The sequence below is a fragment of the Rhineura floridana genome, chromosome 14, assembly GCF_030035675.1.
Source record: "Rhineura floridana isolate rRhiFlo1 chromosome 14, rRhiFlo1.hap2, whole genome shotgun sequence".
Taxonomy (NCBI): Eukaryota; Metazoa; Chordata; class Lepidosauria; order Squamata; family Rhineuridae; genus Rhineura; species Rhineura floridana.
This window is the reverse complement of record NC_084493.1, coordinates 11529968-11557437: the sequence shown is the minus strand read 5'-3', so window position 1 is coordinate 11557437 and position 27470 is coordinate 11529968. Positions and strand designations below refer to the sequence as shown.

Here is a 27470-nt window from a genome sequence, read left to right as displayed (position 1 = left end):
AAGAAGGATGAGGTTGCCACACAGAGGAGGGCCGGCATCTCTTCCCAATCGTCCCAGAGTGCAGGACATGGAATAATGGGCTCCAGTTGCAGGAAGCCTGTTAGAACCATACGACAATGGAACCAATTACCTAGAGAATTAGTGGGCTCTCCGACACTGGAGGCATTCAAGAGGCAGCTGGACAGCCATCTGTCAGGAATGCTTTGATTTGGATTCCTGCATTGAGCAGGGGGTTGGACTTGATGGCCTTATAGGCCCCTTCCAACTCTACTATTCTCTTTCTGTGATTCTATGAAGGAACCCGAGCAGTTTCCAGTGGTCAGGGAGAAATATACACTTTAACATGCCACATAAACACAAAACGAATGAGTTAAGATCCTCCAGAGTAAAACTAGATGACCATTTCTCTTAATTTCATTTTCAAAGTAGCTGGTAGTATGCTAATTGGAAAGATCCAGTTCAGCTTCTGCCCATCTGCCCTAGGCAGTTGATTTTAAAAGAGACAAGAGATCTGATTACAGATTGTCAACAACTCATTTGATTTGGCCCTAAGGTAACAAAACATCACTACAGATTGTGCTTCAGAAAGCAATAGAAATTAAATGTAATGGTAATTTGAAATAATTTATTTTAATTAATATTCTAACAGATCTTTTCATTGTATTTTTAAATCTCTCTATAAATATATATTGCTTTGGAATCAAGTAAACAGTTTTATGCTTCTTTAGGTAAATGTGGCAATACATAAACTAATGATAATAATATTGGGTCATATCCTTCAAAATATGCAGATGAGAATGAATGCCAAACTAAACCCGGATTGTGTGAAAATGGACGATGCCTAAATACACAAGGAAGTTTCCGATGCGAATGCCAGGATGGTTTCACCGTCAATGAAGCTCAGAATGAATGCATAGGTAGGTGTTAGGATCACATAAAAGTATGGTGGAGGGAGTGACAGCAGTAAATATTTTTGATCTCTTGTTTGTGACATCTCTTGCTGTCACATAAATTGAGTTAACTGAGCACATTAAATTGAACTGAAATTCATTATGTAGCTAAATGCGTTACTGGGTTGTTATGGGAACAGTAGAGGAAGGGGCCCTTGAACTAGTGAAGGCCCCTAAATGATGGAAAAATTATGGGAAGTGGAGTGCCAGAGCAGTGTTTGGACTCCTTCAAACATTAATGTGGATAGGTTTAGGAGGGCCAGGATTATTTGAATCTAGCCATTAATCTGCTTCTGTTTTTATATCATCACTGAATTACTCTGTTGTTATCTAACAGTTTTTCAGAATATTCTAACTCTGATTATTCATTTCTTCATCCTTTCTTTCTTGTCTTTTGCTTCTTTCCTTCAGAAATCATGCCCTCTTTCTTACTGCTGCCTGGTTTTCATTCTCTCTGTTACAGTCCGTAAATATGGCTAAGTATGCTCTTCTTTCTGTTATAATCCTGCTTCAGTCCTTGTCTTCCCCTCCTCCCCAATATTATGTCCTCAATGCTGACATTTTCAAGTAACATTAACTTGCTTTGCAGACAACAGAGAAGGCTACTGCTTCACTGAAGTGCTACAGAGTATGTGTCAGATTGGATCAAGCAACAGGAACCCCGTGACCAAATCGGAATGCTGCTGTGATGGTGGGCGAGGATGGGGACCCAACTGTGAGATCTGCCCCTTCCTGGGCACTGTAGCCTTTAAAAAACTTTGTCCTCATGGCCACGGATATACGACCACTGGAGAAGGTATAACTGTTCAGTAAAATTTGTGGGGGAAATCAGCAGAACAAAGACTGTTTAAGGAACCGAAGCACCCAAAATATTGATTAAACCAGACATTTCTTAATGTAGCAGTTCTTTAATTTAGCTTGGTGATATGGGCCACAGGAGTAGCATACACAGGGCCAGATTGTAACATGCCAGCCTATTTTGTTTTCTAAACTGTTTTGAGAAGGGGCAGCTGAGAGCAGTGAAGCTAATGGTGTGTTTAATCCTTTCCATGCCTGCTGTTTACCCACCCTAAATTGCTTCCTAAAGTGGCTTTATCTTTATTTTTCTAAATAAAAGGTCACATTTGTATGTGACATGTAGTTTGGCCCAAGTTGTAGCAGGTGACACTAGTCCAAGAACTGCTGCTGGGAGGAAGGGCAGGGTATAAATCAAATAAATAAAACTCAAATGCTAGCCATGAAAGAACTCCTTGGGTTAAGCATTGCCTGCCCATTCAGAGATGAGTGCTGATATTTGGGAGCCAAGTGAATGAGGTTTGAGGGAAGAGAGATAGGACTGCTTCTTCCATACAATCTAAGCTGTTCTTAGGGCAAGAAAAATGATTGGAAAGGGTGATTTCCATTTCAAGGTCTAACACTGTGTGATAGCTTGTCCTGCAGCAGCCAATGAAAGAGGCTTTCCTTCCCTAGTGCCACCGTGCTTTACATGCTGTTGGTAGCTCAGGGACAGCAAAGGCTAAAGGAAGAATAGATTGTCCAACGGTACAGAACCAGGGAACAGTCAAGCAATAGGCGGTGTATATCTGAAAGTAGCAGGAGAGGGCAAAGCAATGAATTCAGTGAGCCGGGGGCTGGTGGTGTCAGATACAGGTGAAGGAATAGGAGACTTTTGGGAGTGGTGACCAGAGCTGAGAGAGCAAGCACATATGTTGGAGGGCTTGGCTCACATAGATGTTGGAATGCGAGGAGGACTGTGAAGGAAGCCTTAGTGGAACCTTAGAAGCTACACGGCCAGATTTAGGGCTTCCAAGATTCACTGCAAGTGTGACGATGGAATGCCATCTTCACAGTTTGATCACAATGCAAACGTATATAGGATGGTAGGATGCAGAACCCTTTATAATTGTTACCTCCTTCAGCTTATTTCTGTTGGGTGTTTGTGACTATGTACATCTAAGCTAGGGAATCACTGGGTTCTGCAACAGTACACATGCTGGAATGTCCCTTACAATAATGTTCTTTGCTCTTTGAGGCACATTGTGCCCCCTCCCCTGCCTTCCTGCTGTTCACACTGGCAGCAGGAGGAAGTGAAAATATGGCCTTAAGGGTCAGAGCATAATCACTGAGCACACAGTGTGATTCCCAAGTCTAGCTGGGAGAAGAGATTTCATGGCTATGGCTCAACGCATCATTCAGGATGCAAGCCAAGCGGACAGGTCAGCATTTGCCAAACTTTCAGTGACAACTCCTGAGTCTGTTATTGCTTCGTTTGTTCCATCTCATTTCAAAGTTTCTTCTTTCATTGTGAAATGGCATAAAATCTTCAGTAATTTCTTTTTACAAGCCTCCTAAATCGAAGGATCAATGTTTCCTTTCATTGATAAGCTGTTTATTGTTTCTTACGAAAGCACAAGAGTAGCACTGAACCCAGGCATGCTGTTTTTTTCTTTTGTTTTGCCTTCTCTATAGTCCTATTTATTGAATTGCAGATATTGACGAGTGCAAGGTTATTCATGATGTGTGCCGGAATGGAGAATGCATCAATGAGAGAGGATCATATCGCTGTCATTGTAAAGAGGGCTACACTACAGATATAACAGGCACACTCTGTATTGGTAGGTTTCTGCTTTTGTATCATATGCTTCAGCTTATCAATTTAACCATTTCCACCATATCCATATCCATTTATGTGGGGATATTTGAATGCCATCGTGAAGCAATTTTGAATTATTTCACGCTAAATTCTAAATCCAGTTCTAAGATGACGTCACTCAAGTAGCTTAACAATAACATTTAGAGATTCTTAGGTTGGTATTTCCTGTTATAATATCAGTTGCCACATTCCATACCTTTTCTGTCTTGTGATATGACCACCAGCAGCGACAGTAAATTTATCTGGGTGTGCCACATTTCACAGAGCAGTTCACTGATGAAGAGCAGGCAGAGGCTTAGCTCCAGTCTTAGCACTGTAATGCTTAGTGTTAAGATGGAAGATAAGAGAATCCTCGTCTGTGATCTTAGCACTTAGATCGAAGATAACATCCCCACTTGACGTCATATGACATCAGGTGACTGACGGGTGGATGTGGTTTGCCCAAAATGGATGTGAAGGCTGCATTCAGAGGCCTGGCCCTCTGAATTAGGCCTGCAGACTGGAGGTGGCCACCCTCTGAACTAGCTTCTTAGTAGGCTAATAGTGGGCTTATTTAAAAGGCTGCTCTAACAACTTAGTATTGCTGCAGTTTACCATAGAAATACATGGCCCCTTCCCAGAGGACATAAAGGTGCTTCCCTGATGTTCAGGGATTAGATATACTCACAGCACTAGAGTTGGGAATTGTGGGTTGTGGCGCACAGCAGTGCAGCATACAATGGGAAGAATCCCCTTCACCTCATTGTACCTTCTCTTTTGAAGGTCCACTTGCCACACTTTCCCCTTTTTTTAGGACTAAAGTGCTGAACTGGAAGTTGCTCTGCAGATCTACATGCAGAGGCCATTTTAAGTCGCATCATGTGCCAGCCATGATCTCGCAATCGTACATGTCTGTTGTGAGTGGCTTGCTGTGCAGATTAGCCGGTTTTCACCACAAATCTTCCCCACTTTTGTAGTGTCCAATCTGGGGGGTTAGCTGGCACATGAATGAATTTTAAGGTGGCTCTCTAGTGATGGCCATATTGTATAAGCCAGCCCTAAGGCAGAAATGACAAGGCCTGAAAAAGTGGTGGTGAGGATGATATGGGAGATTGCGATGAGGGAATTGATAGCAGATTTGTATGTGAGAGTGGTGATGGAGAGAAAGCTTTATAAAAGAACTGTGCTTTATAGGGTCGGAGGGGGAATTCTCTAAAATGGGGTGGGGAAGATTGACCCTCCAGATGTAGCCGGACTCCAGGTTCAATCAGCCCTAGCCAGCATGGTCAATGGTGGACGGTAAGACTTGTAGTCCAGCAACATATGGAGAGCCGCCCCAAACAACAATCACATGTAGAGAAGAAGAAGAAAGTTATGTCCTGCCTAGGTAACATAGCAGGAAGTCACAAGAGTCAGCAAAAGAACATAAGAAACCAACAGAAGCTGAACTTGTGGGGATTGCAGAGAGCACAAGTAAGGAAATAAAAACTAATGAAAAGTAGAGTAGTCTCAAGTGAAACTACTATAGGGAGAGTAGAGATGCCAGCTGATGCACACATGCATGTACATCACCCCGTGCCATTTACTTTGATTTCATGTAGCTGAAAGCGTGGACTGCCTGCTTATCAGGTGCAGGTGATGTAAGTTGGTACAAAATGCTCTGTCAGTGGTATGTAATCTGTAATGGATGTTGCACACATTCAAGTCATCACTTCATGGTGCAGCCATTGAGGAGTGAATATGCAAATGTAAAATTAGTAAAGGCCTTTTCTTAATTCTAAAATGTAGAAGGAACTCTTTTTTAGGTAGTTGTGTGGTGAGTGACAACTGGGAAGAGGGCCTTCTCATTTATTTGTAGAAATCATTCATCTGGTGCCCACTTTAATGTATTTTTGGTGCCTGATGAACATTTTAAAAGACATTTCCAAGTTTTTACCATATGAGGCATTTTTCATGTCTTGTACTGATGTTCTTATTCTGCAGTGTTATGGATTGTTGGTTATTACTGTATTTTGATGATTCTCTTATTTTTATGTTGTAAATTGGCCTGATAGTTTTACACTGAAGGACAGTATATAATTTGGGGGGGGTGAAATTATTAATTCCACAGTTTTATTAATATCAGTGAAAAGTCTTCGTTTTGTTTAACTTTAGATCTGAATGAATGCAACCTGTCTCCAAAGCCTTGCAATTTTATTTGCAAAAATACAGAGGGTAGTTATCAGTGCTCATGTCCAAAAGGATACATCTTGCAGGATGATGGGAGAAGCTGCAAAGGTAAAAACTGCTCTAAGTGTGAAATAGTGTTTGAAAGATGTATCCATACCTCTTGTCCAGAGCTAGGTTTTTTGTTTTTTTGCAAGTCTGTTTTGAGAAGGGAATAAGTGGTGATGGGACAATATTTTAACTCTCACTTACTAAAGTGGCTGACAGCAAGTTCTACTGCCACAGATTCCACTTTCTCCACACCACTTTTCCTCTCCAGTTGGCAAGTAAGAGAAGAGACAGAACTTCTCAAGAGTCTGGATTTGGCCCAGGAATGTCCAGTTGCTAACCTTAAGCATAGTCATAAAACTACCCAAGCACCTGCAGGGGTTGTGTCTTCATGTTATAGAAGACAAACACATGTGTGTGTGTTTGTGTGTGTGGATTACCCACATGTATGGTGAAAAAGTCAGGATTACTCCCCTAACTTGCTAATATTTGAGTACATGTTAAGAGAATAATGTGAAGCAATCTTGAGTGTGAATAACCTCACAACTAATTGAATACACACATCCCAAGATAAATGTGCCAGTGTGCAAGTGCATTGTTTGCTTATTATTTATTTATTAAATTTATATCCTGCCCTTCCTCCCAGAAGGAGCCCAGGGTGGCAAACAAAAACACTAAAAGCACTTTAAAACATCTTAAAAACAAAAGACTTTAAAACATATTAAAGCAAAACATCTTTAAAAACTTATTAAAAAGCAATTCTGGCACAGATGCAGACTGGGATAAGGTCTCAATTTAAAAGGCTTGTTGAAAGAGGAAGGTTTTCAATAGGTGCTAAAAAGATGGTGTCTGTCTAATATTTAAGGGGAGGGAATTCCAAAGTGTTGGTACCACAACACTAAAGGTCCGCTTCTTATGTTATGCATAACATGCATGTTATCTTGATAAAATGATATCTGCAGGAGGCCCTTGCCTGCAGAGCTCAGTGATCAACTGGGTATATAAGGGGTAAGACAATCTGTCAGGTATCCTGGTCCCAAGCTGCACAGGGCTTTGTACACATTTTGCACCAGCTGCAGCTTCCGGACCAACTTCATTAGAGCACATTACAGTAATCCAGCCAGAAGGTTACCAGTGCATGGACAACAGTGGTCAGGCTATCCCGGTCCAGAAATGGACACAGCTGTCTTACCAGCTATATCTGGTAAAATACACTCCTAGCCACGGAGGTCACCTGGGCCTCTAGCAACAGAGCACACCCAGACTACGAACCTGCTGTTTCAGAAGGAGTACGACCCCACGCAAAGCAGGCAATTGACCAATTATCTGAACTGAGGAGCCATCAACCCACAACTCCTCCATCTTGCTAAGATTCAGACTCAGTTTATTGGCTGTCATCCAGCCCACCACAGTCCAGGGCTTGCACACCCTCACCTGATTCAGATGTTCAGAGAAATAGAGCTGGGTATCATCAGCGTACTGCTGACACCTTGCCCCAAATCTCCTGATGACCTCTCCCAAGAGCTTCATAATAGATGTTAAACAGCATTGGGGACAAGATGGTACCCTGCGGCACCCCACAGCACAGCTACCAGGGGGCTGAAAGACAATCACCCACATCTATTCTCTGAAAATGACCCTAGAGATAAGATCAGAACCACTGTAAAACAGTGCCTCCTATATCCATTTCACCAAGCCAGCTCAGAAGGATACCATGGTCAATGATATAAAAAGCAGCTGAGAGATCAAGTAAGAATAACAGGGTCACACTCCCCCTGTTTTGGCTTTGCATTTGTAAATAATCTTGAGGACTCTTTTTTAGAACTGAAAAGCAGCATAGAAATGTTTTATAAATAAATAAATTCTATCAGGCCCAGAAGAATAGAAAGAATATCCCATCAAATATAGCAAGGGCAATGCTCCTGAATGCCTCTTGTTTGGATAGATGTACCTCTTATGGTCCTGCAAATTGACACTCTGCTCCTTTGCCTTTGTAAAGAACAGAAATGAAAATGCATATACTGTATTTTCCTTTTAGATCTTGATGAGTGTGCAACCAAGCAACACAACTGCCAATTCCTTTGTGTCAACACCATTGGGGGCTTCACTTGTAAATGTCCTCCTGGATTTACTCAACATCATTCAGCATGTATTGGTGAGTAACAAGGAAGATGGAGATTTTTTTTCTGTTTCGGGGCTTCTGCTGCTGCACACACAACAATATCGTAATGTATGACAGTGGCTGGCAACAAGATTGCCCACAGGGCCAGTCTAGAGTAGAATACATGGTTGAATTTCCCCGTTACATGTTTCTTCCAGTTTATTCATAGCTGGCTGATGATTGGTCTGGATCTTTTAGCACCACTTGTGCTTTCAAGGAAGAAAGAACTACAAAAAAAGCATTTGTGATAAAGCTCAGATGTGTCTGGCATTTTTCACTTGAACGGAGGCACATGAGGATTCACTTTCAATAGGCAAAGTCAGAGCTCCACAAATTTTGGCTTGCCTAAATAGCCAGTTATTATTTATGGTCACCACCAGCCCTTCCCCTCCTCCAAATCCTGTGGCATATGCAGAGCACTTGGGGAAACCCTGTCCTACAAATTTTCAGAGAATGTCAAAGGACTTAGGAAAAGGAAAGGTGATAATCTGCTTTTATACTGGACTTTAGTCAGGGGCGTCACTACCGGGGTGCAGAGGGTGCGGCCCGCACCCGGGTGTCACCATGAGGGAGGTGACACCCAGAGCCGCCCCGCGCTGTTGCCCGGCAAGGCTGCTCCAACTCCTCCTTGGAGGCGGGCAAGACCGTGAGCAGCGTCAGCGGGGCGAGGGAGGTGCGCCGGCGTTCCCAGGCCTTCTCCGGCTGGGTGCTCCTCTGGGGGTGGCTGGCCTTGAGCGTGTGTGTGCAAGCGTGCGCACACGCAAGCCCAGCCACCTCGTCCATGCCCCTGGGAGGGCGCGCGCTGGAGGTCCACCCCCCCCACTCCTGCTAGTGACACCGCTGACTTTAGTGGAAGGCAGAAACAGCTTCCTGAATGGCTTCTATAAAATCCTAGAAGGGCTAGAGATCCACCCTATCCCAAGTTGATGGCAGTTTGTGGAGAACTCAGAGGAGGGGAACTTTGTTCAGGACATGGGTAGTTGCCATTGGCAACATAGCAAGTGGATTTCTGAACCCATAGGCAGAGGTAAATCGCAGGCCAGCTGTCAGTTGTCTGCAAGCTAGATCTGACCACAGGTTCCTAACTGGCCACAGAATACCAAGCGGAGGGTGGAAATCTGAGGAAAAGGACAAATGGAACGGCGTATCTGGGAAAGGGCATGGTTGTCTGGCTGAGACCCCAAAGAGGAACACTACATACTGGAACTTTTTGTTGCTGATCCCACTTGCAAAATATCAATTCTAAACATTTGCTTTATATACATGCCATTTAATATAATGCATAGCTGTTTCTCACTGAAGTCTATCCAGTACTATAAGATGGATCTTGAATCCAGCCTCATACTCACTATGTGTTGTTGTCAAAGTAAATATCGAATGAAAAGGTATTCTCAGATAATATCTGCTATAAATCCTGTATACTATTTGTTTTCTAGGGTTTGAAAATGAAAGATGAATAATGGAATCTTTTCATGAGATAAATCTTTAATCTGAGCTTTATTCAAAGCTTTTCACCATAGAGGTTCTTTAGTAGTCATTTTTAAGCTGAACAAAAACTGAGCACACCAGCTGACTTGTCCATCTGTAATCCTCTTAGATAACAACGAATGCGCTACTGATGTTAATCTTTGTGGATCTAAGGGTATTTGCCAAAACACACCTGGAAGCTTTACCTGTGAATGCCAGCGTGGCTTTTCACTTGACCAAACCGGTGCCAGCTGTGAAGGTACAGATGTTTGACTCCCATGTTCTACTTTTTTTTATCTGTTACTGTGTGATTATTAATGGATCCCACGTATTAATCACACAGATCGAATGTAATAGATCTAATATCCCTGTTTCTCACAAAAGATATGGTAACCAGGTTTCTTCCCTCTGAGTTGGTTCACCTTTAAAAAAAAACAAACACCTGTTGTGGATTCTGGTTTGACTTTGCCCAGCTATATGTAAGAGCCTTCCATGCCCTCTCTCAGGTGTTACATTGCCTTTTAGCACTCATATTTCAGTTTAAAGTGGAAGGGTATAAGGTTCAATGGTGGAGCACACTATTTTCATACACAAGACATAGCGCTCAGTTCCTGGCAGGTAGCAGTGTTGGAAGGACCTCTGTTGATCAGAGAAAGTACCTCGCGGAAGACTCCTGAGTAAGCAGTCATGGAATAAGAGGAGAGGTCAAGCAGAGACTAGGAATAAATAGACAATTCTCCCAGTGAAAGATGTAGAAAGTGGAGTTCCCCAAGGATCAATATTGGGAGCTGTTCTTTTAAACTTATTCATAAATGATGTAGAATTAGGGGTGAGCAGTGAGGTACCCAAGTTTGCTGCTGTTACCAAATTGTTCAAGGTGGATAAAATAAAAAAGGATTGTGAGGAGATCCAAATGGATCTCTCCAAACTGGCTACATGGGCAGTAAAATGGCAAATGCAGTTCAATATAATGGCTGCATTTTCCACCAATGAACCAGTATCTGAAATCTCTTATGCGACCACTTGATCCTCATTCAGCATGTTCACACAGCGCTACAAGGTTGATGTGTACATATCAGCCAAGGCCACCTTTGAGAGGAGAGTAATACAGTATGTCCTCCCATCCCTGATGGCCAGGAGTGGCTAATCTTTTTGGGAGCCAAGGCCTGTGTTGACTGATGGTCAGTTTTATGGGGGACACATGTCACGGTGGGCATGGCCAAATTTTTTCTTTTTTAAATTGATTGATTGGGTTTACTTATATGCCACCTTTCCACAGTAACCTGTGCCCACAGTGGCTTACAACAAACACTCAAAATAAAAGCACCGGGGTAGGGGAGAGAACTCAGTTTACAAAACATAGCAATACATTCCAATAAGACAAAAATAAACAGTTTAGCAAGCATAAAATTAATTCAATTAAAGGACAAATATGGGGAGGGGTCTTGAGGTTACACAATAACCTTTTGGAATCACTTCAGTAGTTGTCAGTTTCAAAAACACTATTTTAAAACTTACTGCTATTTTTAAAAGGATGAACTTTGTCAGGGGGCACAAAAAACCTTTTGGCATCACAGAGGTGCACCAACGGGAGCAGTCAGTCATTTTTTTAAATTAAAAAAATAGCAAATAAAAATGGCACATTTTTGGGAGGGGCACAAAAAGCTGTTGGGGGGCTGGGTATGGACAGTGGGTTAGGACCCCCCCATTCTAGGCTGCTTACAGTTTCATAGAATCATAGAATAGTAGAGTTGGAAGGGGCCTATAAGGCCATCAAGTCCAACCCCTTGCTCAATGCAGGAATCCAAATCAAAGCATTCCCGACAGATGGATGTCCAGCTGCCTTCTTTGTTTGGTCCCCCCGCCCCCCTGGTTCAGGTTAGCTTTAGCATATCTCACTTGGCTATCTCCTATGACCAATACAGAAAATACTGGACTGAAGGTTTCTTCTTACTGGGTTTAAGGAGGTACTCAAGGCTACACCATTTATACAAACCTTCCAACACTCAAGTAGGCATGCTTCTCAGTCCCATCCAACACATTGCCAGGCATCCAGTCCTAGCCAAGCTTCACTCATTTCGGCCTCATATTTTTTGTTTGCCTTACTTCTCTCTGTCTGGCATCTTCAGCCCCTTTATCTGTCAGTTGTTTTGTTTTATCCAAGATTCTTTTATCAGCTCAGACATGGAATGGAACCAGAGCTCCGCTAGGGAGGGAAGGCTACAGCAGTTTATTTTTATGACATGGTTGCTGCCTGCCAAGCAGTAGGAGGGACTATAAAATCCCCTTGCATACCTTCTTATGACCAAACAGAGTGGCCTTCGTCATAAGCCTAATGTTTTGATTTGGCCCTCCTTGTTTTTTCCCAGAGTTGCCTATAGACTGTAAAAGAGGAAATGTGTTGCTTTCAGCAGCCTCTACATGCAGATTTCACATGTTTGTGCTTCCCATGTAGGAAATTCTCAGTGCTGCCTTTAGTAACAAGGGTATGACACCTTGTCATTCAAGTGCACGTGCATTCTGTTTAAAGGATGATCTTCCCCACTGTGAATTAAATCAATGTATACAGGGATGGCTGCGCTGCGCACAAAGAGATACAAAGTATATTCAGAGCTCTGGTTATGATACAGATTTTCCCAGTGACTAGAGAATAATTCAGAAATGTGTTTTCTTTTTATAGATGTTGATGAGTGCGATGGAAATCATCGATGCCAACATGGTTGCCAGAACATAATTGGAGGATACAGGTGCAGTTGCCCGCAGGGATATCTCCAGCATTACCAGTGGAACCAGTGTGTCGGCAAGTCTCATTTCTTATTGTCTGAGCAAATAAGACCGTTACTGAATTAGCAATAAGATTTTGGTATTGTTGATTACTGGGTGCATCTTGATTTTGTAGGTTCAGGGAAACGTTCTGTATGCCAAGGGTCACCAACTTTTTTTGTTGAGAAACTGTGAAGGGCGTACACACACACACACACACACTGCAACTTGTTCTATTTGATACAATAAAATGCTTATTTCAAACATAATTTCACCAGGAGGGGAAGGGAAGGGACCCTGTGGCTGCCAGGGAAGGCCTCTGCTGGTGTAGATGTGCCTGCAGTTGCTCTGTTGGCGACCCTTGACATGTGCAGTCCTGTAAAAGGCAACAGGGTGCTAGGAGTCCTTGTGACTAGTTGGAAGTAAAAGAGCCAACTCCTTTACTCAGCTGAAAAAAGGCAGTGCATCATTATTTATCTGTCACTCATTCCTCAGCTATACTTTATATGAACTTGAAACTGCCATTTCAGAGGAACTATTTCAGTGACAGAACATACCTTTTTAGATGGTATAATCCAGTGCCAAAAACACCCCTGACAGAATGCAAATGAAACACCATAATTGTACCCCAAAATTGTGCTCATCTGCATTACAGATTGCATAGGCTATTTATGCATCCAATATATAACTGATTGGCACAGTGAAGGTTGTGCAAGTCAGCTGTACACATCCCATATAATACAGATTAGGGTTGCCAGGTTCCTGGCCTGAGACTGATCCTGTATCTTTAGGAGAAGAGAAAGGCAGCCAAGTGCAGGTGTTCTTGCAACTCTGTAATGGGAAAAACCACAAGGTGGAATTCTCCCTTCCCCCTACACAACTTTTAAAGATACAGAAGACCTCTTGGTTGCCAGACCCAGCCTCCAAGAGGTCTTTTGTATCTTTAAAAATTGTGGAGGAAGAAGGGAGAATTCCACCTTGTGGTTTTTCCCATTACAGGGTTGCAAGAACACCTGCACTTGACTAACTTTCTCTTCTCCTAAAGATACAGGATCAGTCTCAGGCCAGGAACCTGGCAACCCTAATACAGATACACATAGGAAGCTGCCTTATACTGAATAAGATTACTGGTCCATCTAACTCTGTATTGTCTGCGCTGACTGTCAGTGGCTCTCCAGGGTTTCAGATGAGGTGCCTTTCCCAGCCCTGGAGATGCCAGAAATTGAAGCTGTGACCTTCTACATGCACAGCAGGTGCTCTACCACTGAACTATAGCCTGTCACCATTCAGACCGTACTGAGAAGTAGTTGATGACCATGATGACGATGACGATGATAACAATAATTTATTGCCAGCCCTTCACCAATTGTTTCAGGGTGGGCTACAAAATCTAAAATATATTAGCAAGAGTTGCAACACATTTCAGTCATAAGATTAGGGTGGTTTCTGAAATCATACATCTCAGGAGCCAAAGGCCAGGGTAAAGAAGTGTGTCTTTAGCATTCACTGAAAACTGTATAGCGAAGGAGTCAGACACACCTCTGTAGGGATGGAATTCCACAACTTAGGGGATGACACAGAGAAAGCTCTCTCCTGGGCCAGCATTCCTTGAACTTCTGAGAGTGGCGGAACTAGCATGAAGGCCCCTCTGTTGATCTTAATACCCGAAAGGGTCTGTAGGGAGGAGATGGTCTCTGAGATAGTTGGGCCCTAAGTTGTTTAGAGCATTAAATGCTAATGTGGGGACCTTGAATTGAACCTGGAAACGAACAGTCAATCAATCCAACTGTTTTAGAACAGGGGTTATATGAATTTTAAAACTGAATTCTTAATCCTTTTTATCTTCATGTTTTTATGAATAACAAAACTTTGACAAATCCACCCCTTAGACGCAATGGATGGATGGCTTATTATGTTGGATGTCTCTATTTAAAAGCAAATGTTGCTGGTTCTCACTCTCCACCTAATCTTCAGCAGAGCTTAGAATTGCGTAAATGCAAGTAGGTCTGTTAGTAGTCACCAGGCATATTAATATCGGACAGAAAAAGCTTTCCTTTAATTTCACAGCAAACCTACCACTGTTTCTTATCATGTATTCCAAATGCCCTTGGGTTTTTTTTTCTGTGGTAAGAAACAATTTCATCTGCTCAAACCAAAGGCATTTTTGTTCCTTATACAACCCTTTGTGGTGATCTCTGCCTCTGCACCTCAGCCAATAATGTTGCTCATGGAGAAAGTTACTGATTACTTCAAGTGTAGGACAGGAAGGGTTGGGTCCTTATGTATCTCGAAAGTCGTGGGAAACCACTTTTTATTTTCATTGTATTGCTGCAGTGCAGCATGAATATCCCAGTACCAATTTTTGACATTAGGAAATCCATTTAGAGGTATTTCCAGTATCTAATATAACTGGTCCATTGGAGATGCAGTTCTTTCCTGGAGAAATATATAGTGACTCATACTAATCTACCATGTGCCTGCCATTGTTTGCTTTCAAAAGCATATAAAAATGCCTTTCCATGTTATCATTGCGCTGCTCTAAGGGAGGTCTCTGCTTTTAATTATGCTTAAGAAAACTTGCTGACATTTTTACACAATCCTCCATTCGGGAATGTAGATGCTTCAGCTCCAACGGGGGAATTTGCCAATTACTCAAAAGTTGCTTTTATTTTTGGAAAGATTGGATTAGGAGGGGACATATGATTTAAATTAAAAATTTAATTTGCCCTTTTCATGCTTTTCTGATTTTATTATCATTGGGAATAGGGGAGCACCAAAGAACAAGGGGGCATTGTGAGCTTCTCAAGTTATTTTGGACAGTTCAAAATTCTTCTGTTCTTTTAAATGAACCTGATATTTTCCAGGATGATACTGTTAGACCAGCAAAAGCTTCTTTATATAGCTAAAACAGTGTTGTTTTTGTTGTTGTTTTAAAACCAGAGACAAGTATGTAGCCTTCTTATATGGTAAATTTACTGCTATCTGCTTTTTCATGGAATGTTCTCTTTGTACTTGCTCACATTTCTCCTCAAATATGCATGCTTAAGTCATAAAAATCAGGAGAAATTAAAATGAAGTTGGCTTCTCCAATTGTTGTGGTTGTTTCAGTTCTTTTGGCTGTCCATGAATGTTGATCTAGAGTTAGACCTTCTGTCGTTGCTTCAGACCTCTGCCACAAACTCATTAAGTAGCCTTATACAGGCTGCTACCTCAGCCTCTCAATGATAACAAGGCAATAATAATACTGATGTACTTTACAGTGTTGTTACAGAAATTGAGATAATGTTTGTGAATCGCTTTGAACACTCATATTTTAGAGTAACCAAATGTCACTAATTTTTTACAAAAATATTTTATTTTAATGTATACTAGTTTTGGTACCATAGACAAGGAAGACTGCTAATATATTTCATAAATAAATAATAAAGCAAATCATGACACGGTTTCTGGCTCACAGAAATGGGACACGATCCATTAGGATTGTCTTGCATGCAAGTCCCATTGAATTTTGTAATTTTCCACAAGTTGAGCATATTTTGAATAAATCCTGTTATAAGCATTTTAAGGAATTTGCATATGCTTGTCAGGCCCAGGATGTGACTCAGGAACCAGACCAACGGCTGTAGTTAATTCGTGTTTTATTAGGGTAATGTCCAAACAAAGACTGCGTTTTCTCATGAAGCAATACAGGGATACAGGTCCTGCGGCATTGGGAGAAAGTTGACAGAGCAAGGGACTTCTTCCCGCCTGTTCTTTAAGAAGGGGCCAAACGGGCGGGCAATCTTTCGCTCCTCCTTAACTGCCCCTCAGGTACTGCCCGCCTTCCCCCCCTTCTCTCCTGTCTTTTCAGCTGTCTGCGTGTGCGCGGTGAGGGGGGAAGCATCACCCCCTCCTCTTCTGAAGTTTCCGATTCCAGGATGGGGGATAGGGGAGGGGCTGATGGTAAACTGCCTCCCCGCTTTTCGGCTGTGAGCAGCCCTCCCTCTTTCCCCTCTTGCTCTGAGCCTGAAAGAGGGGGAGGCGTGAGAATGTCCAGGGAGGGCTCAGGCTCCCCGTTGCTAAGCAACCTTATCACTGGCAGTTCCTCTGTTTCGTCTTCGCTCCAAAGGGGGGAAGTTCCTCCCCCTTCCCTCTGCCATCCATCCGAATACTCTTCTCCCAACTCTCCGGGATCCAGCTCCCCGGGATTGGGACCCCAGCTCTGCCTTCCGACACCGCTCTGTCATATGACTATCTCTGAAAAGTATTACAAATGTAGTCAATATGTTAGATATTTTGTGAAATTGTAGTGTTAAATTCAGCATTGTATGTGATGTGTCCTAAATTATTATCAGAAGCCAATATTTGTTTAGCACATGCCAAAGGATTTTGCCATCACCAAGTTAAGGCAATTTTGTATTTGGCCATATTGGGTGAAAAACAAATATGAATCTTGCTTTGCAAATCAGTGCTAACTTTACTTCAATCCTATGCCCCCTAGTAGGGTATCCCAGGGACCAAAGGACAGATTGGATCTTCCTGTCCAACACTGAAGACAGGGCTCCAATGTCATCCTCCCTTCCTGTTGCCAACGCCTCCAATGCTCTGGCCTGACCATCATCAGAGCTTCATGTTGGTTGGGCCAAAAAGGGAGTAGTTCAGAGGCATGTTGGGGATGGATGGGGAACCAGATAATGTGTGTGAATCGCTTTGAATGCTAATATTTTAGAGTAACCAAATGTCACTAATTTTTTACAAAAATATTTTATTTTAATGTTGTATGCTAGTTTCAGTACCATAGAAGATGAAGAGTGCTAATATCTGTCTTAAATAAATAATAAAGCAATTCATGACACAGTCAAGTTAATGCAGCCCATCTAGGCTATTATGGTTTCTAGTGAAAAGGATGTTTGGGTCAACCTGCTAGGAGGAAGGACAGGATATAAATCAAATAATAAATAAATAAACCTTCTATACCAGAAAACTCCAAATCTTCCACAGTAGCTTTGTGTGAGAAGTGTGCTTCCCAAGACTATAAAGGTGACTGTCTTATCTGCTTTGCTTCTGTTCCAGATGAAAATGAATGCCTCAGTGCCCATGTTTGTGGCGGAGCATCTTGCCACAACACTTTGGGGAGCTACAAATGCATGTGCCCTACTGGATATCATTTTGAACAGTTCAGTGGAGGTTGCCAAGATGTCAATGAATGTGGATCCTCACAAGCCCCATGTAGCTATGGTTGCTCAAACACAGAAGGTGGTTATGTCTGTGGATGCCCACCTGGGTACTTCCGAATAGGACAAGGGTAAGAAGCATTTTACTTAGAAATGTGCAGGTTCTAAATATAGCAGCAATAGAGCTACAAAATTTCTCTGAGTTTAATGTATCAGCAGATGCTGCAGTTGAATAAGCCAAAGACAGACTATAGAGGCTCTAATGCTTTAATCAAAGCTGTGTCCACGGCAGTGGTGAGGCACAGCCATGAGGACAATGAAAGAATTTGTATAATATGGTCTGGTTCACTAATGTATGTATGATCTGTTATGGCTCTCAGGTAAATGTGTAAACTACCTCTATTGAAAAGTACTGTGTTTCAGCAGAGAGTGGATGTTAATGAAAGTTCTGCCTACAATGATTTAATTTGTTATGGCTGAATCTCACATACAAGTCATCACTTGTAACTATGATCAATAAGTGAGGGACGTGTATGTGTGAACTGGTCATAAAGTATACCTAAATCATATGGTTCAGCAGGCTGTGGCTATTTAGAAACTGGACCAGTAGAACTGAAGCAGAAAGGGAACATCTTTGAAGGTCAGTGGAGTAATTTATGAACTCATACTATGGAAGGCCTCAGGGAAGCAAATGCTCATTCCATTGGTTCTCTGCATATTCAAGCAGCATAACAAGAGGACACATAAAAGAATAAAGGTAGCAGTGTTGTCCCATAAGAAAATTTCCAGTGTCCATATTAGGTAAACACTTTTATTAGGTCAATCAAAATATCACAAAAAAACCCTCTTCATCAGGATAGGTGATAAACAGATCCGTGGGTGGGGCAAGTGAGGGGGAAACGTTTTTAAAAAAATGTTTTGCTGATGTTGAAGCCATGGAGTCTGCATCTGCTTATAATCTTAAAATGGAATTGGGGATGAGGGAGCAGATGTTCAAATGAGGCTGCTTAGGTGTTATGCAGGTATAAAGTTGCACCAAGGCCTTCTGGAGATGAGAAGCATGTCAGTAGCTGAGTCACGATCCTTGAAAACAAGCATTGGTCCCAGACCGGTTTGCATCCTTAGGTGAAACACACAAGTCATTGATTGATGGAAAACAAGAAGAGCCACTCATAGTTACTTATGCAGCACTGAGGGGTTAAGGGCTCATGCGAATTCCTGCAGGGAAGTATATTTGTGATACGTGGTGGCTCATGCTTTCTTTCCATCCTTGCAGGTGCAGCCATAGGGCTGTCTAACATGAAAGATTTTAGAGCACCTGAACTGGGCCTGTGTGAATGCATTGTTACAAAGCATAACATGCAAGGATGGTAGGGAAATGTGCCAGTGAGAATATTTGGGATCATATTCTGGAGATTAAGCTATGAAGTGAATGGTAGGGACTGGGTTTTATTTCCAATGTTTAAAAAAGAGGTATGTGCCTAATTCTACATAAATGTAGCCTTCCTACTTAATGAATTGCACATGTATTTTGCCTTGAGTATACGTATAAAAAGAAAGGGGGGGAAATGGGCTCAGTGTCAGAAAACCGATATTTTTCCTGGTAAGATATTGCAGTCCCAGTAATGAGAAAATGTTCTGTCCCCACAAGAGTGAAGATGAAAAGACTGCAACAAATGAAAAGCAACTGTTACCAACAGCATACATGCATTGGTTGCCTTCCAAATGTGGAATGAGATTCTTTAACTGAAAAGTTAAAAATGATGTCTTTAGTGTATATCCTCAGTTTTTGCATGCCCAGATGAGCAACATTGAGACTGCAATCCTAAGGCAGATGGGATGGAGAGAGCTGAAGGAGGTTTAACTGTGTGATCCAAAGCCCTGCTGGACTTTCTCTAGCAAGGAAGTAGTCTGTTCTTTCACCTGTTTCCCCCCCCTTCCATTGGAAGCAAAGGGACAAAAATTAATAGGATAGATTTATGGCAGTGCCTGAGCTGCTGTAAATCTCTCCAGTAGCTCCTGAGCTGATATAAATCTATCCCTGGTGCAGGGGCTTGTCAAGGGGTTGAAAATGATATGAATCATTTGGATCCGTGTCTTTTCCTGGTTTGCCCCAGCAGATCTCCAAATCACCCCAACTCACACCTCTCCAATGTCATAGAGACAGGGATGTTTCGATAGGATCCAACATAGGATCTCCTTCTCTGATGTCAAGAGTTCTCCTGCAAAAGTTGGAGAAAGAGATCTGGGACATTCTCCCAGGGGCCATAGGATTGCAGCCTAAATGTCCAATAAATAGAGGCTGCCATCTGAAAACCTACTGTTGTGACTTCCAGATTGTTACCATCCAAATCATTCACTCTGTTTTCAAGCATACTTTCCATTTATTTACTGTATGGAAGGTATAATGTGTGAAATCAAAGTGGTCCGGTCAATATGAATACAAAGGCCGCCCACTAAATTTCAAAGAGCAGCTAAAGAGGAGCAATTATGCTAATCTTCTACTGCAAAAGCAATAAAGAGTCTTGTGGCACCTTAAAGACTAACACATTTATTTCGGCATAAGCTTTCATGGACTACTGCCAGATGCATGAAGTGTTATCCTATTGCGAATGGATGGTTGGGGTGGGGTGGGGATTGTAGACTGAGAGATGAGAAGGAAATGAGACACAGAAAAGTACAGACAATGATAATTACATTATTATCGATGGCTACTGTTGGTAACACCATCTGCACTTTTCTGCATTATATTTTCTTCTGACTTCACTGTTTTCAAGGCCCCTCCCCAACCATGTATGCAATATACATGCAACTTAGGATAATCATGCATCTGATGAAGTCCACTTTAGTCCATTAACACTTATGCCATAATAGATTTTGCTCCTACTGTTTTATGACTGTGTGTATTGAAAGTGTTGTGGCTGACTTCTGTCCTTTCAATTTCTTAGACATTGTGTTTCTGGAATGGGACTAGGCAAGGGTCATGGCCAAGATCTGTCAATCAGCAGTGAAGTAGATGACAATTCACTTTCTCCAGAAGCATGCTATGACTGTAAAATCAACGGCTATCCTAAAAGAGGAAGGAAACGGCGAAGCACAAATGAAACAGATGCCCTTGATGCAGAGGTGACTTACTCAACCTTTCTGGGATCAGTAGGATTAATGTATCTTCCCAAGAGTCTTTCTGAGCCCAGTTTCTTTGTTAACTTTTGGGTAAAATTACTATGAGGTGACTTTACCACTTCAGATTCATGTGGTAAATATGTTTTGAATGTGTTCTCGCAATGTCCACGTTCACACATAGGGATGAGTGAATCAATTTCAGTTTCCCTCAGTTTCTCGTTTTTCAACTCAAGTTTAGTTCTCCACATTTCGTGTCAGTTTGTAAATTTATGTTTTAAAAGCCTTCATGAAATCATTAGCATTTTAGTGCAAATTTCTCCTAATGCATACATAAATGCATTTTGTTATTTTCACTAATGTATGCATTTTATGCAAGTGTATGCACTATGCCCAAGAATACACATTTTTGTACACATTACTCAGCTGGAGCATAGCACTGCAAAATTTGGAGAGGTGTAAATTGTAAAGGATGGCTGTGTTTCGGTTTTCATGTTTCAGCTTTCACCTTTAAATATGAACTGAATCAAACTTCTTCCACATCTCTATTAACACATAATGCTTGGTTTAGTAAACCATATTATGCAGCTGTGGTTTCTTAGGGCAAAACCATGACACTCAGTTCAGACATTGCATTGAGCTAACCTTTGTGGGTTGTTTACCTACTCATCTGAAGGGAGGAGTGAAATGAGAGCACTCAAACTGCATGCACAAGAATGCAGTTTGTGTACAGTATATCTTGCTAAATCAAGCTTTATGGCTTAGCGTTGTGTGTGAACACGGCCAATATGAGATCTGGCATGTACTTGTGAGGGAAATTCATTAAAAAGTAATTTGACCCTTACATGGTAAATGACAACTCCATGGGCTGGTTGACACGAAGCTTTAGTGTGAATCTGGCACTAATTGCAGACCCATTTAATTTGCAGCATTTACATGACGTTTTAGGCAAGGCGAACATAAGCAGCTGCTTTTACCTTTTAATCTGCAGCAAATCAATCCAATTTTAATCCGAAAAGGGAAGGAAAAGCCATCTGTGCTTTGTATCTCTAAGGGCTTGCTGACGCTTAGCTCCGATGCTTTTGTGAGTCCGCGCCCACTCCCTCCTGCTCCCTTTGTTCATGTCATTTCCTACTGACTCCCATTCTGCAAGCCTGCTGGAAATGGTGCTTTTTTTTTCTTTCCCCCTAACTTGTGCAAAAAGCATAACACTGTTCAAACAAATATTTGTATTTCTGCTGGATTCTGAAAATACAAACAATGGCACTTGAGGATTTTTTCTTCTTTTAAATGAAACTTACTCTGGAGCAAACTTGAGCATGCTCGGTTGCCAAGGTAACCAAAGAAAGTGGTAGTTTGACCTTAAGAGGGTGTGATCATTAGGAAGCTGTGTGATTGACCCTTTCCCTTCAGTGTAAATGCAAAACAGCGGATTGAGGGCTCATATAAGGTAAGAAGTGTGAACCTTTAAACTCTTATCGCGATGAAAAAAGCTTCGTCTTTAAAACGGAGTTCAGCTCCCGTGTGAATGAGCCCCATGTCAAGGTCCTCCTCCTCTCTCCCAAGACATATAACTACGGAAACACATGATGTGACTCAGTTAGATTTTGTGCTTCCCTGCTTCTTCTCCACATTATTGGCTGCTGGGACGGGGGGAGGGCAGTGAGGGAATCATTTTTGGTTCATAGCTAGTTCTGCCCTAAAGCTATGATAGCACTGGTCTATCTAGCCCACTAAGATATGTAGTGTAGATGACACAGGGTTGTTGTGCATCTGACCCATAGATTCATGTTTGTACAGGTGCAGTCTCACTGCTTTACTGTGGAGTGACCATTTATAATTAGAAGCCTAATTCCTCAGATGCATTAAGCTTGATGAATTTTGCTGTGGTCTGTAAAACTCATACCACATTAAACCAATATGACTTTAAGCTGTAGCTCTGAGAAACAGTTGAAAAGGGTTTGTGTATGTGAAAATGAAGTTTGGATGCTGTGGCAGCTGCATTTATCAGTGGGGTTCCTCTGAAGCTGTTGCCAGTTGTTGAGAGGGGTCAGCTTTCATAGGTTTTCACTTACATGCTCATTTCCTGTGTCATGTCAGCACTAAAACTTAAAGTACCATCCAGCTTTGCAATAAGAATGTCTCATTGTATTAGATGTAGATTGCACACTCAAGCAATTTCTTTAGTCTTTTAAGAAGTTTCTGTCAGGGGCACATGCAGTTAGGGTGCTTCTTCCCCTAAGGTGGCCTTTGTCTAATAATATGCTTTTCACCTGGAAATTAAGTACCAAATGTGGGGGGATTTAGCTCAACATGGCCTGGAAGCTCAGGCCAGCAGGAACTCACCACGAGCTAATTGGAAAGAGCAGCAGAGCTTAGGTGACAAAGAATTAAAATAAGAAAGTAAACAGATAAAAATCTGCTGCAGCACACAAACAGTTCCCTTTTTCTTCCCAGCGTCTTATTTTGTCAAATGATGGCAATAAAAATCCTTTGAGTTTTGCAGATTAAAGCAATTTGGCCACTGTTAGGGATTTTCCTGTGGAAGCTGTTCTAACTGTTTAGTTCTTCCAGCATTCTTTAGATATAATCAGATACAAACTTTACAGGCGCCTGGAACTGATCCTTATCAACACTTTTGAGAACGAAGCATAGTAATCAGCCTGTTGGATGGTGGAGTACTTCTCTAGCAGTTTTAACTACCAATAGCTAAAAGCTTGTATTTCCTTTAATTGTATTTCATAGCATCATAGAATAGTAGAGTTGGAAGGGGCCTCTAAGGCCATGGAGTCCAACCCTGTGCTCAGTGCAGGAATCCAAGTTAAAGCAGACCTGACATATTTTATTCATATTTTAAGACACATATTCTGCCTTGGTCTAAATTATCTCATCCTTATTCCAATGAACAATGATCAAACCAGCGGAAAGTATCAATTGATGTATAAAGGTGACAATACCATTTATCTGAAATTACCAACCAAGATTCATGGGGTGTTTTCGTGTCAGTTCAACGGAAGTACCACCAGAAGCTGAATCCAACAAAAGACATCACATTCCTAAATTTATAACTTTCTGTGTTGCATAAGTATTCTAAGTATCGGAATATTTTAGGCAGCCCACTATCTGAATATCTGTGTTGGTTATTATGCATCTAAGTGCATGAAAAAGCAAGAAGGGAGAGATTAAAACAGTCTATTCTTTTACAGGATCAGCCTGAGGTGGAGGCAGAAGTTAGCCTTGCCAGCTGGGATATTGAAAAACCAGCCACCCTTTCTTTCAACATCTCTGATCTTAATAACAAAGATCGCATCTTGAAACTGATCCCTGCTCTTACAACACTAACAAATCACAACCGATATTTAATAGACTACGGGAATGAAGATGGCTTCTTTAGGATAAATCAGAAAGAAGGAGTAAGCTTCCTTCACTTAACGAAGAAGAAGCCAGTGCCTGGAACCTACTCATTACAGATTAGTAGTGTTCCACTCTATAAAAAGAAGGAACTCAGTCAGCTTGAAGATAAACATGACAAAGACTACCTCAGTGGTGAGCTAGGAGACAACCTGAAAATGAAAATTGAAATTTTGCTTCATTAATTCACCAAACAGAGACCAAATAATTAAAGCCAAAGATAGCTATTTGAGACTTGAATGTTTTATTTCCCAATAAGGTTCTCCATATCACAGGTACAACCTTTCATGAATACATTTGAATATGTGAGCACTATTCCATTTTGAAATAAGCAAGGTACAGGGAGAAAACTGTAGCTCACAACAACCACTTTCTCAGGCTTCTTGTAAGTATACTTACCTTGATATGCTGAATCTTGAATACCTGGACTGCTGTTGGAAGTTGGCCACTGATGCCAAGGCAATATCCTATCAGCAGTGATAGGAAGTTCCATCCTTGGATTCTTCTGTTTTGTTTTTTTAAACAATCTTAAAATCCGCTTCTCCAGCTACAACTTATTAGGTCAGCCGTTTATGATATCAGTTTGGTGCTAGAAAATGTCCAACCTAGATTTTATAAATGCACTGTAATATATACACAACTTAGAAACCAAAGAAACTGCAATTACTCCATCTAAATACATCAGCCAACCAAAGTTTATCTCAGTAGTTTATCTCAGTTATATCTATAATACAGTACATGTAAATTAAGTGTGTGTATACTGTAACCACGCTATTTTTATCCATGAAACATTTGTAAACTAGAATAATAATACCCTTGACGTGAGGGTTTATAATGGTGCTTATAAGATCAACTACTTAAATGTATACACAAATTTGGTCATAACATTTCTGTGACAATCAAAGTGCACTGGGGTTAGTGGGGACCATTAAACATTCTCAGAAGTCACATGACACAGTGCCATCCACAGTTACACCATGACATAATGTAACACATGTCAAAGAGTACCTACCATCATTCATATCAATAAGAGTTCAATGTCAAATGTCACAATAAAACAGTTTTTTTAGTTCATTCTGTGATTTCATGTTCTTGCTAAAGTTACACAAAACCATATGAGGAGCTAGATTCCTGTTCATCGTAATATTCATTTTTTGTGTTTACATTGAAAACAATTATTAATAAAAGCTACAAAACCCACCTGGACCAATCAGTTTGCAGTTGGGGGGGGAGGGAGAGAGAGCAGTTTACTGTAAATACTGCATTTAGTAAAATAACCTGTATGCCATTATTCTTTGTAAAAATATAAAATAACAATTTATCTCCAGAACTGAATCATTTGCAGTTAAGAATAAATATATCTATTAATCAAAAAATATATATACAAATTCAGATTGATATGGGTAGCCTTGCTATAGCTGACAACAGAGCCATTCCAAAGTGTATGCTAATATTTTTCCTCCAAACAACATGTTAGGAACCAACATTATTATTGGTTTATTATAGGAGTTAAAATAAGTAGTCCTGTTAGAAACCATAATTTCTGTTATTACAGCAAGAGACAAAGCATGACCAGCTATATAAAAGTTACCTGTTGTACTTTCTCCAATTGTGAAATGTGCTGCTAATTGTATCATTCTTCCAATATTCCAGATTCTCAATAACCATTGTGTTTTGGATGTCCTCTTGTTGCTTCTCCATCCTCCTAGATATTACTGTTTGGTAGCAGTGAGCAAGTTACCAAGCAGTTCTTTCATCCTGATCTAAAAATCTCTCAAGTACAGCAGCATGCAAGGATTTGCAGCCATGTCTCTGTCCAACAGTGTCACCTTTGATAGTGCCAATAACCTATTGTAGGGGTAAGGAACCTCCAGCCTGTGGGTCTAATTAAACCCACCAAGCCTTTCCATTTGCCCCATGAAGCCATTTTAGCCATGTCATGCCCACATGCTGTACACCTGATGTTAGGTAAAGGCCTGGCTCTGTCGAATGACGTTTACAGGCACTGTCGATTGGCTGTGCCTGCAAAGCTGGGCAAAAGGGCTTGCAAGACCTGACAATCATCTAATTGTTGGATATTGTGAAGCGCTCCACAAGATCCAACTTCAGTCAATTCATCACCCGCCCCTAAACTGGATGACTGATGCAGTCAACACTGGCAACGCTCCACTTTTGTTTAGCACTGCCTGGATGGTCCCAATCTAGTGACTGGAAGGGCTGAGAGCTTTGGGGGCTGGACTTGGGTCCTTGCATAGGAATTTGGCATACAACACCCCTTGGGCTATTCCATTCCTTTTATCAGCTGTCTGCATAAGAAACCCTCTATAGATTGGAAAGTTTGTATTTATAAGCAGCCTTTCTTTCTAAATGTCTAAGTGGAACTGTTAAGAGAATTCCTCTCATAAGCTTATTTCCCTAGTCTCCACTAGAGGCATCTCTTTGTGCCTGGTGTGAACTAGGGAAGAGTGGATGGGTGCAAACAATGGTAGCCCACTGTTAGGGTAGAGACACACTTACTGTTCTGCTGGTTCCAGTGCATCTCACCTCTCTTTTCTGAAAACAGGGCCATGCAATACTGGTCAAACTCTGCCCCTTTTTACTCTAAAACCTGGTTTGATTAGCTTGAGTGCATTTTTTAAATTCAGCTTCAAACAGATTTTGCAACTGATTGGCAGATCAACCCGTTGCCCCTCCAGGTGTAGCCAATGGAAATGCTTTGCTGTAGGCAACTAGTGTGCCCACAGCCGAAGTCACTGTTAGTTTGCTCTGCCCTCTGATTATCTGCTTCAGTGCTGATTGGCTGGGGGGAGGGGAAAAGACAGTCAGGATGGAGACTTTTTTGCCTCAACCTGCATCTGGAAATAAAATAGGGGATGGATTTATGCAGGCCCTGTGTATATTTTGCTTTGCAATGCAAGCACTGTAATGTATGTGTATACAGTTACACATTTTAAGATCTCTCACATCAGTAAAACCATCTTTTTAATTGCAGTTTAATTAACTAAGTTCCTATTCCCTCCTCAATATTTCCTCCCTTCCATATTTTCTATAAATATGCTACCATCATAAAGCAAAATATAGCTACTCCTAAGATTTGAAAGATAAGATCAGCATTAGCAATAATTAGTGATAAAGACAATTAAAAATTTATACTCTTCCAAACACAAACAGGTTAATTCTGCCATTAGACAACATCCATCAACAGAATTACAATTTAGCAGTGAATTTACTTCGATTTATTAAATTTATATATCACTTCCCACTAAAAAGTCCCAAAGTGATTTACAAAAAAGTAAAGAATACAGTAATAAAATTATAAAAACCTATTTAAAACAATAGAATGCTGCCCAAATGGGAAAACAAAGATGTCTTTAACTGGTGAGACAATGACAAGGTTGGCACTAAGTGAGCCTTTTAGGGAAGGCTACTACAGAGTATGATAAATGTAAATGTGCTTTATTATGTCAATGGATTTCAGACAGGTGATTTCAGAAGTCAACAATGTATGTTCCGGAATTTGATAGTGGCCTTTCACTAATGTTGGGAATTCCAGTTCTATCAACCATTCACTCATTTGTTATCTCTGTAAATTAACATTG

The 27470-nt window shown here is 41.2% G+C and overlaps 1 protein-coding gene across 6 annotated transcripts in view; it reads left to right on the top strand.

Annotated features, from left to right (window-relative positions):
* Positions 1–24945, top strand: part of FBN1 (fibrillin 1) — a 256376-nt gene extending 231431 nt beyond the window's left edge. For all 6 annotated transcript variants that reach the window (XM_061595358.1, XM_061595355.1, XM_061595357.1 and 3 more), the window contains 10 exons: positions 792–917; positions 1540–1746; positions 3440–3565; positions 5737–5859; positions 7835–7951; positions 9555–9683; positions 12105–12224; positions 17240–17471; positions 20289–20466; positions 23667–24945. In XM_061595358.1, coding sequence (XP_061451342.1) covers positions 792–917; positions 1540–1746; positions 3440–3565; positions 5737–5859; positions 7835–7951; positions 9555–9683; positions 12105–12224; positions 17240–17471; positions 20289–20466; positions 23667–24056 — 1748 coding nt within the window. In that variant the 3' untranslated portion in view covers positions 24057–24945. The remainder of the gene's footprint in view (positions 1–791; positions 918–1539; positions 1747–3439; positions 3566–5736; positions 5860–7834; positions 7952–9554; positions 9684–12104; positions 12225–17239; positions 17472–20288; positions 20467–23666) is intronic.
* Positions 24946–27470: the final 2525 nt, after the last annotated feature.